The sequence below is a fragment of the Monodon monoceros genome, unplaced genomic scaffold (genome assembly GCF_005190385.1).
Source record: "Monodon monoceros isolate NGI ecotype Baffin Bay Population unplaced genomic scaffold, NGI_Narwhal_1 Super_Scaffold_4, whole genome shotgun sequence".
Taxonomy (NCBI): domain Eukaryota; kingdom Metazoa; phylum Chordata; class Mammalia; order Artiodactyla; family Monodontidae; genus Monodon; species Monodon monoceros.
The window spans coordinates 81237722-81248142 of record NW_021703781.1 but is presented as its reverse complement, the minus strand read 5'-3'; the positions used below and the strand labels follow the sequence as shown (position 1 = coordinate 81248142).

Genomic DNA, 10421 nt, shown 5'->3' with positions numbered 1-10421 from the left:
TGATCCAGAGGCCATGGTAGGAGGTGAGCCGCCCTCACCCTGCCCCCGCCCACCTGTATAGACACCAGGGCTCCTGCTGCAGGGCCCGCGTCCCAGCAAATTGAACCTACATCTCAAACGGGACCAACCTCGCCGCAGAGGAGGTGGGATCCCACAGACCAGAAGGAGGTGTGCTGGTGCCCACAGGGCCCACAAAGGGTGGGAAGGAAGACGCCACGCCCCAGGGATGACGGCCGAGCCTCACCTGCTGGGCACCTGGGCGTCGGGCCCCCTTCTCACGTCCGCAGAGCCCCGGGGCACGGTCATCCTCGCTGGGCGCTGCCCATTGAGCGTGCAGGCTGGAGCTCTGCACGGGGCAGCTTTGGCCGCCTGCAGCCTGAGGGGCTCCACGGTGCTGCACAGCCCGAGGTGTCCTCTGGCCCCTGAGTCTCTGACAAGCTCACGCCCCTTCCCAGTCGGTCCATTGCTCTGGTCCCAGCTCCCACTACTAGGCTCCCCAGTCATCCCTTTGGTCAGTCCCTCGGCGCAGCTCGTGCAGGAAGCTGATGGCACCATGGCAGCCACAGTTCTGTTCCCGCGAGTGACAGCGTCATCAACAAGGCAGGGTGGCAGGATGTGTCGCTCAGTAAGTGCTCAGGACCCCAGCCAGTGAGTCACGGCGTCTTCACAGCCCGTCCGTCCTGGAAGACACGGGGCAACGGTCCTTGAGATGCTCCATGAACCGTCCCCATTTCCCTGAACGAAGGTCACCACCGTGGTGGCAGCTTCATTGCGTCATTTTGCGGGGTGCCTGCGTTGTTTCTGGGAATCTTCCTTTGAGACACCTTTTGGTCATCAAGGGAACAACGGGAGGTGGGAGTTTGGGGCTCCTGCACAGAAGCAGCTCTTCACACCTGTGCAGCAGGGGACTCGTGCGTCCCTGTAACTAGGATTGGGAGGCCGCGTCCCGAGGAAGGACCCCAGGGTCCACAGCCAAGACAAGGTCTCTTCAGAGGAGCCCCAGTCAGAGAACTAGTTCTAATTCTGGCTCATCAAAATGGACAGTCCCCCGCAGAGGTGCTCAAAGACCCCCTTTCTCCCTCTTCCTCGACGGGAGGGGGTATGCAGAGCCCAGATCCTCTTGAGTCTTCAGGAATGAGATGCGGCATCTCCCTCTGCCACCAGGGCACCTGCTGCTCTCTGGTCCAACTGCAGGAAAGGGGTCTGGCTCCTCGGAGGGCTGGAAGAAAAGAGATGCAGGACACAGGTCAGGGAGGCTGCAGGGCGAGAGGGAAGGGCTGGAGGGATGGGGCTATGAGGAAGGGTGGCCCTGCTCCCGAGGGGAGGTCCTCTGAGGGCGGGGGCCACAGACGGAGACGGGATGGTGAGGCCACGCCCTACTTGTCCTCTCATCTTGTCTGGGAAGGAAGTGGTGGTCAAGCTTTCACATGCGGCCTTGGCCTGAAAGCCGCAGGCACGATGCCACAGTTCAGCACGACTGTGACGTCGTGAGTGAGCCCAGATTGTCGGGGAAAGTGGGCATCTCTGGCTGAATTTCCAGTGTCACCCAAGCTTGTACTTCATAAACGGAAAAGACAAAAAGACACAAAACCACCGGCACTGCTCCCTGCCGAGTTGCCCAGAGCAGAGAACAGGGAGTGGTTTTGTGTGCGCATCTCTCCCCAGTGGAGGTTCCGTGGGAGGGGGTCCTTTGCGTTCCTTCCTTCTCGAGGAAGGCAAGCGCCCCTTCCCCTCTGACGATGGCAGGCCCCTCCCCTCTAGGACCTGGGGGACCCCTGGCTGTCCCCTTCCGGAAGCACCCCCTGCTTACGGAACAGCGGGGGCTGTGCTGGTCCTTACGATGCAGACGAAATACTCACCACGCCAGGGTGCCCAGGAGAGCTATGACCACAGAATGAAAGCTAAGGAGAAAAATAAGAACAAAAATAGGAACTAAAAAGGAAAGGGGAGGGTGGAGACATGGAAGGAAAGAAAGAGAAAAAAGAGTTTGTAGGGCTTTTGGCAAGAAATAACGTGATCACAGACACAGCGACGTGGAGATGCCAGCTGGGGCTCAGGAGCACATCCTGGTGTCCAGTGGTTTAAGGGTTGCGCTGCCAGGGGCCTGAAGCGACGGTGCTGTCCCCTCCCCAGGGACCTTGCACCGTCCACAGGCCAGGCTGCGGGTGACAGTCAGGAGGGAGGCTCTGCTGGTCACTTCGCCTCTGGGGGAGCGGCGGGGACCGGCCATCTGGACCTGTCACCAGGGCTGGCGGCGAGGGCGCTAAGTGGCTATAATGGTGACAGGAATCTTACGGAAAGACAATCCAAGTGCCAACAGGCAAACACCACCCTCCGTGATGATATTTTGGTCTCAGTCCCATTATAAGTGATAAAGTACAGCCAACTTGCTGAATAGATTTCACACTTGGAGCCTCATTTTGGGTCGGGGGAGGTGTCCAGCCAATTTAGGCACAAGAGAAAATCTGATGGTGGTACAACTGCTTGGAAAAGCAGAGCTGCTTCAGCTAGATTAAAAGAATAAACACCGAATTTTTAAAATTCTAGTATTTAATACAAACAAATGCTCTCACTTTAAAATGCAAAAGGAAAGAGAGGTTCATTTTGGGGGAGAGACTGCATCGCTTCGAGGTTGCGCGTCCCGCCGGCCTCCCCGGGCGAGCCAGGTGTGTGTCGCCCACGGTCTGGCGCCCATGGGCAGGCACATAATTGCTCCCCGGCTGTCTCTCTGCTTTGCAGGTCGTGCCCCTCACGGTTCTAGGGGCCTGTCACCAGCTCTGGATTTGCAAGTTACCACCAAGACTGCTCGGCAGATGGCAGTAAAGTGGCCAGGGAAGGGGCCGGGTTCATCTGGAGGAGGGGTGGGCGGGGCAGGGGGAGGTCCAGCTGCAGGGGCTGCCGTGGGGAGGGGTCCCTGTGCCCCGCGAGCACAGAGCCTCTGCTGGCTCTGCCCAGGCAGGGCTGAGGACGTGTGGCCTATTGCGGGTGGCGGGTCCTGTCCAGACCCCAGCCTCCCGTTCTCTCTGGCAGGGACAAGCCAGGGAGGCTCAGAGGGGAGCCGGCCTTTGGTGAGATCCACCCCACAGGCAAGACCGGTCACAAGATGCGAACAAGCAGTCTGCCTGCTAGAAGCCATCGAAACGTCCTAAATCACAGACCAAAAGAGCTCAGCTGTCCTAGAACTAAGTACACGCTGCAGGCTTCTTTCTGAGGGTGCTCTGTGCACCCTGATTTGGAAGTTTCAGAGCCAGCCGTCGGGAGAAGAGCTGGATAGTCCTCCCCAACCCCAAGCCACACGGCCCCCAACCAACTGCACCCCAGCACCTGCCGTTTCCAAACTTGGGAGCCACAGTCAAGGAATCACACTAAAGGGACCGCTGGTCGCTGGTCTGCAGGCACCCCGACGGCCGGGGAAACTGAGGCCGTGAGAGGCACGGCCCTCGGGGTGGCACGGCTGGGTTGTCACGGACGGGGTTATTCCCAGACCCTGGGCTCCGGCTCCTTGTCCCGAGCAGACACGTCCCTGAAGCCTCTTTCTGTCCAAAAATACCCCAACCTCAGACCTAGTGCTACATGGCATCCTGAGATACCTGTCCTGTCTTTGTGTGTGAGCTCCGACAACAGAGCAAGCCCCCAGATTCGTATTTGCCTTACCTTTTCCTCCAGTTCCTTTATTTGTCTCTTCTGAGCTTCTATTCTTTCTTCTAGTTCTTTAATTCTCTGCAATGTTAAAAGCAGGAACATCCTCAATAATCAGAATATTTGGGAAACCAAGTGGGCAAAAGCCTTCCAGGATTTTCACGCATGTTCTTGGTGGGCCAGTCGCCACAGAGCAGCTGCCATGCTGGCCACGGCGAGGGGGCCAGGGGCCTCGGGCTGCCCCCCACCCCCGCCGACTTTTAGGAGCCTCGGCTTCGGGAGGAGAGCCAGTGTGCCTGCCTCAGGTTCCGTTACGGACACAGCCTCCCTCTGTCTGCTCTCTGCAACAGCAAGAGCGAAGAGGACAGCTTTCCCCTCGGCCACGCTCCCTGTGACGGGAATGACACCCTCCCACCTCCTACATCTCCAGGTCATAAACCATGATGCTAGAAGCCCAAGGAAATGGTAAGGGCCCAATTCACAGTCCTTCCAAAACGCCGTTACGGCAGTGAGAGGAGCAGCCAGAAGGGTCACAAAGTCAGTCACGGGGAGGACTCTCCTGGCAAGGCTGACCTCAAGTTTGGAAACTCTAGTCTTCACTTTGGTGAACAATGCCGGGCAGATGGACACGTGTGTGCCCACGCCGGACCTGGACGCCTGGCCTGGAGCCTGGACGCAGCTGAGCTCTGATCAGAGCCCGTCTGATGGGAGTGAGGGGCTGCAGGCGGCAGTCCTCACACTGACCACCCCAGATCTGGCAGCGAGAGTCCTGGGAGCTGACCAATGCTCTGGTCAGACATTAGCCCTCTGACATTCACAGTAAACCTGGATTCACTAGTGTATCTGAACACGGAACACAGCCACAAAGGCCACGCCAGCACACACAGTGGAACTGAGGCATGTCTTACACACCAAGCCTGTCTAGTCTGCCAAGATCCCTCACCCCCAGTTAGAAATGAACTGGCCAGATTGGCCTGAGGGCCCCAAGTGCCTGTAGGCCAAGAGAAGGTCCCCAAGTCCCTAGCCCATGAGCCGCTGTTCCCCAGATGACACCTTCACTGGGATCTTGCCACTGAGGGAGGACCCACGGAAGAGACCCAGAGCGGGGGGGGGGACCCAGGAGGGGGGCTGTGCCACCCAGACGCCTGGGTGGGATGGCCCAGGAGGCTGGTCTGGAGGGACAGGCAGTCCGGCAGGAGGGTCCCCCATGGGCACGGCCACTAGAGAGCATGGCCATCGGGGGGCACAGCCAGTGGAAGGCCCTGGCCTTGGGGGCATGATCATTGGAGGGCAGGGATATGGGGGCGTGGCCACAGGGAGGGCATGACCTTTGGGCGTGGCCACAGGAGAGTATGATCTTTGGGGCGTGGCCACTGGGGGCATGACCTTTGGGGGGCGCAGCCACGGGAGGGTACTGTCACCGGAGGTGTGGCCATCAGAGGGCCAGGCATGGGAAGCCCCGCTCCGCCCGGAGGTCCTGCGCCCGCGGCGCCCCTGCTGCGCACCTGCTGCGCCAGCTGCAGCAGCTCCATGCGCTCCCGCAGGATCTGGGCGTCCCGCTCGCGCAGCTCGCTCATGACCTGGCGCTTCCACTGCTCCACCGCCACCCTGAGCTTCTCGCGCTCCTCCTCCGGCAGCATTTCTGCCACTTTGGCCCCAGCTTCCTGCTGCAGGACGTCGTACAGCATGGCTTCCAGCTCCAGGATGTGCTGGGGGCGGGAGGGGACACGTCAGTCCTTGCCTCCTCCCCCGGGGACGGCCTGGGGGACTGGGGCACCCCGCCCTGGGGTCACGCCGCCACCAGGCCAGCCCACAGAGGGGACTGCTTCCGCCTGGACCAGTTAAACGATGTTCTGGAGGCTGGAAGCAGTCCGGGAGTGATTATTTCAAGAGCATTCCCTTCCACGCGATGTTTAACGTGCAGTGAAACATTAGGGACATCGAGGTCAGCAGAGTTTGAGGCCAGAGTCGGATGAGGGCCAGAGGGGCAGTGGGCTGGGCGGGTGTCCCTTGAGGAAAGAACAACAAAGGCTTCTTCCTTTGCTCACAAGCTTCGCCAAACCCTGGGCTTCTGAGTCGCTAAGAAGGAAGGAGGGCGGTGCTCACAGGGTTTGTCTGCAGTAGTGCCGAGGGGCCAGGCCACTAGCTCTGCTGTCCCCAGTGCTGCCTGTGGGGTGACTCGTGTCCTCAAAGAAACATCAAGCCCTAACCCCCAGCACCTGTGAATGTGGATCATGTGGAAATAGGCAGATGCCACCCAGTGCAGGTGAGGTCAGACTGGATCGGGGGCCTCAGTCCACTGACTCGTGGCCTTGGAAGAAGAGGACAACTTGGAGACAGTCACGGAAGATGCGGGGAAGCCATGTGACCACAGGGCAGAGATTGGGGTGACTCAGTCACAAGCCCGGGAACACCTGGGCCCCCAGGAGCTGGAAGAGGCAGGAGGGCCTCCCCTGGAGCTTCAGACGGATGTGGCCCCGCCAGCACCTTGGTGTCAGGCTTCTGGCCTCCAGACTGTGAGACATACACCTGCCCCACCTCTCCTCCCCTTCTCTCTCCCTGTCTGTCTGTCTGTCTGCCTCCCTCCCTGCTGCCTGCACATGAGGCCCCACGTGTCCGGTCTCTGCCCGCCTCCCAGCCCCTCCCCTCCTCTGTCCCAAATGATAGCCCTAAGGGTGCCCACGCCCGTGGGTGCCCGTGGGTGCCTGTACCGGCTTAGGGCTTCACCTCCATGAAGCCCTTCAGTCCCGCCCCTTCCAGGAAGCAGGTGCTCTTGTTAGGCCCGGCTCACGGGTGAGGGCACTGAGGCAGGCTGATGACTGCCGAGCTGGACGGCCTGCACAGGGCCCTGCTGGTGGGGAGCGGGGTTCAGACTCCAGGGGGGCTCCAGCCCAGGGCCCTTGCGTTGCCCCGCCAGGGCTCCGACGTGGAGAGCCGGCCATTCCGCTGGTCCCCAGACACGCATGCAGTGTCATCCCTTTGCTGCCACCCAGCCGCCAAAACACAGACCTTGTTATAAATTCCTAGTGACTTAGCACTTGGATCTGGAGCACTTTTAAAGCTTGTTCCTCAGGAAATTTCACAGATACAATCTTTGCAAAAGCTATATGCTTCCCATCTTCCCATCAAAAGCGTAACCTCTTCAGAAATGAATGTTTCTCCTTCTTCAGGCAAAATAACTATGGAAAGTCCTTTTGGCTGAGTAGACATTTTAGGAAATGGGGGGGGGGAAACCTTTGTTCCTCGCTTATGTGTTATTGTTCCTGACGGCTACAAAATAAACCGTCCCCAGCTGTCACTGCCAGCTCACACAGCACATCGGCTGCCACTTCCTAGAGCAAAAGACCTTAGTGTGTTTAACATACGCTCCAGCTTTAAAATAAAGGCAGCTGAGGGCTTCCCTGGTGGCGCAGTGGTTGAGAGTCCACCTGCCGATGCAGGGGACGTGGGTTCGTGCCCCGGTCCGGGAGGATCCCACATGCCACGGAGCGGCTGGGCCCGTGAGCCATGGCCGCTGAGCCTGCGCGTCCGGAGCCTGTGCTCCGCAGCGGGAGAGGCCACAGCAGTGAGAGGCCTGTGTACCACACACACAAAAAAATAAAAAAAATAAACGCAGCTGAGTGTGGGGCTTAGAATTAGCATCACGATGGCTTAACCCCAAGACTGGCAGGAGATGGAGATGTTCTGACCTTCCCTGCATGCATGACCTTGAGCGACAGGCCACCGGATGCCGGCTCTGTGTGCACAGCCTCGCCCCAGCGCGCGTCCTCATCTGTGAATGGCCAGGCCTCTACTCCCAGCTGCCCTAGACGGCCCTCAGCCACGCGGGGACCACCCTTCCCCTTCAAAACCCAGCTGTGGCTCCTGTGCTCACAGAGCAGGGAGGGTGTGAAACCCAGCAGGTTCCCACAGGCCTGTGTCCCCCCCCGCCAGGTCATCCCAAGGCAGTAGGTGCCTCCCTCCTGCACAGGGTTTTGTGAATGGCAGATAAAATGGCTAATTATCCAGCAGGAAGTACAGGCCTAACTATGGAGTCAAGAAAACCAGGGAGGGAGAGCCAAACGTGCAGCCTTCCTGCCGGAATTGGAGGAAGGGGGCCCCCAAACAGTATCACGCGGGGAGCAGCCCTGACAGTCATCAGACCAGGAGTGGACCCAGCATCACCGGGGGCCCTGACAGCATCCCTCGGCCCTGTGTGCGGGAGCACCCTCCACGGTCCCGGGGCGACGTTTCCTGCGGCACGCGGGCGCGTGTGTTCGTGTGTCCGTGTGTCACAAAGCCATCTCCCTGATGTCATCTCCAGGACCCATCTTTTCAGCACTGATGTCGGGGTTAACCGCACACGGGGACGTCCCTTCAGGCTTCTCAGGGGGGAAATGGTTTCCCATGGGGCAGGCACGTACAAAGGGCACGTGTGCACTGGTTGGTGCAGATGGACAGAAGCGGGGGTCGCGGGCGGGATGATGGACTGACTGACATTCAGCTGTGTTCACCTCATTTGTAAATGCATTGTTTCAATGAATTCTATTTCTCAGCTCATTTCAAATACCCACTTGACTTCTGCTCGTGTGCCTGCACTCCTGGGGCCAAGGGGTGCTGACGGAGCAGTAAGGCGTCCTCGGAGCTCGCCGGGCGAGGGGTGTCCGGCAGGAGAAATGCGAAGAGTGACCCCACGCTGGTCACACTGGGCGCAGGATCTTCCCAGGCAGGTCCGAGGCCACGTGGCCCCCGAGGCACCATGCTGGCCGTGGGAACAACCTTCCCCGTTTCTACCCCAAATCCGCCGCCCCTGGGGGTTCCGGCAGCTGTACTTCTCTTACCTTGTGAGCTTGGTCCAAGCACTGCTTTCTGTAGTCCAGCTCCTCGTCCAGGTAGCCCTTCTGTTTACTGAACAGCTCCTGAAATGCAAGAGGACCCGTGCCTGGGCCTGGCGCAGCCGACCTGGAGCGCAGGGCCGCGGGCCCACGTGGCCAGGTGCACACGAACCTTCTCGCTCTCCAGGTCCGCCATCCTCCGCTGCAGGGCCGACTCCGTCTCTTCGATCTGCCGCAGCCACTGCACACAAACGGGAGGCGCTCAGGCGTCGAAGCCCACCTCGCTGAGCCCCGGGGAGACAGCCTGGGGGCCTGGCCCTCCCTGCCCTTCCCAGTCTTCCTCCAGGAGGGGAGGGCTCAGCCCTCGTGGGAGTCAGGGCTGGGCTGGCATCATGGGCTCCGTGTGCCCGGCGTGCGGGCCAGGCCCGGGTGCCCCCGCGCAGCCCCGCCTCGTGTCCGGGGAGTCTGCCCCCCAGCGCCGGGAGAGGAGGGACGTTAGGCGGCCCGTTCTCCCGGGGTGCTGGCCCCTGAGCTCCCATTTGCTGGACACCCCTGCCCGCCCTGCTGGGGGCCGCTGGGGGGGGGGGCGCTGCCAGCAGGCCCATGGGTTCTGGCTGCGGGGGTGGGACCGGGCGCAGGCAGGCGGCCCGTGGGAGCAGAGAGGCTGGAGGGTGGGGAGCCCGGGAGGGCTGGGCGACCCCGGAGGAGGGTCCCGGCAGGTGAGACAGATGCTGCCGATTTACAGACCCACCATACTTCCCAGCCTCTGGGGGGAGGCGGAGGCCGAGTGGCCTTGGGGAGAGGTCTGGCTGAATCTGTCACTTGCAGACACGCGTAGCAGTGCTGGCTGACCTGTGCGTGTGCCAGACCTCCCGAGGCAAACGGGATCTGTGGACCCCAACCCCACCTCCCGGTAGCCCTCCTCCCAGGGTGAGCGTCTTCTGTGTGCTGAGCCAGAAAGGGAGGCTTCGGGAAGCCCGGCCCCGTCCCGACAGCGTCCACAGTCACTGTTACCTTTTCGGCCAAGGTCAGGACTGTCCTGGCTTGTATGACGACCACTTGCTCCTCATTGGTCAGATTCTGCACCCAAAAGCAGAATTCACGCATGGTCAGGGGAAGTGCCTTCTGGGTGGCCGGGCTGAGTGACGGGCTCTCCGTGGCGCTGATGGGACGGGTGCAAGGGAGCTGGGATCACAGCTAAATGTCGCTTTCACTAAAAGGCCCTCCCGGGAGTCTCTGATCCTCTTTCCTCTTGGTCCTGCCAGCTCTGGGGTGGCTCTCCGTCTTGCCCCCTCTGGTCCTCTCACTGCTGGTGACCACGTCTAAGGTAGCCAGTGAGGCAGAATGGGACAGTGGGTGACGGGACGAGCAGCCAGGCTTCCCGGTTCTCTGTTGGGTTTTTATTTAAAGCCAGCTCTCCGCACAGGCGGCCTCAATTATTACAGCACAACTTACGAATGTGAAGCAAAGATCAAACACTCATGGCTATGAAATGGTTCCCATCCCTGCCGTTTTGCCTTTTTTCTGCATGTTTTATTCATGCCTCGCCCCAAAGGGCCCGCCTGGGTGGTCCTTCTGGGCAGGGTGACTCTGGCTTTGGGGCCAGGGGGCATCCTCAGAGGATGTGCCACCTGCAACAGCACCAGGGTGGAGGCAGCTGGGCTGTGTCCCCACTGCTGGGCCCACCTGTGGGACAGCCAACAGGGGTCAGGGGAGCAGAGACAGGCAGGGAGGAGCCCACTAGGGTCGCTGAGCTGAGGGCGCCCCCCCCCCACCCCAGAACCTCCCTGATTCAGGGCCACCCACTCCGAAAGACCTCCCGCCTGCTCCCTCCGCAGCGTGAGCTCCCCAGGGGCAGGGGTCTCTCACCACCCCCTACCCCGGCAGCAGTAGGCACAGGTGGGGGTCGGCGGCCAGCTGCTGGGACAGAGGCAGGCTCCGTCCTCAGGCATGCTGCAGCCCAACTCG

General features: G+C 60.7%; 1 protein-coding gene across 5 annotated transcripts in view; it reads right to left on the bottom strand.

Moving 5' to 3' along the window:
• Window positions 1–1881: 1881 nt before the first annotated feature.
• The window catches only part of JAKMIP3 (Janus kinase and microtubule interacting protein 3), a 43357-nt gene continuing 34817 nt past the window's right edge, over window positions 1882–10421 (bottom strand). For all 5 annotated transcript variants that reach the window (XM_029245750.1, XM_029245748.1, XM_029245747.1 and 2 more), the window contains 6 exons: window positions 9468–9533; window positions 8626–8694; window positions 8460–8537; window positions 5145–5348; window positions 3655–3720; window positions 1882–1932 (listed from right to left, as the gene is read on the bottom strand). In XM_029245750.1, the coding sequence (XP_029101583.1) occupies window positions 1882–1932; window positions 3655–3720; window positions 5145–5348; window positions 8460–8537; window positions 8626–8694; window positions 9468–9533 (534 nt within the window). The remainder of the gene's footprint in view (window positions 1933–3654; window positions 3721–5144; window positions 5349–8459; window positions 8538–8625; window positions 8695–9467; window positions 9534–10421) is intronic.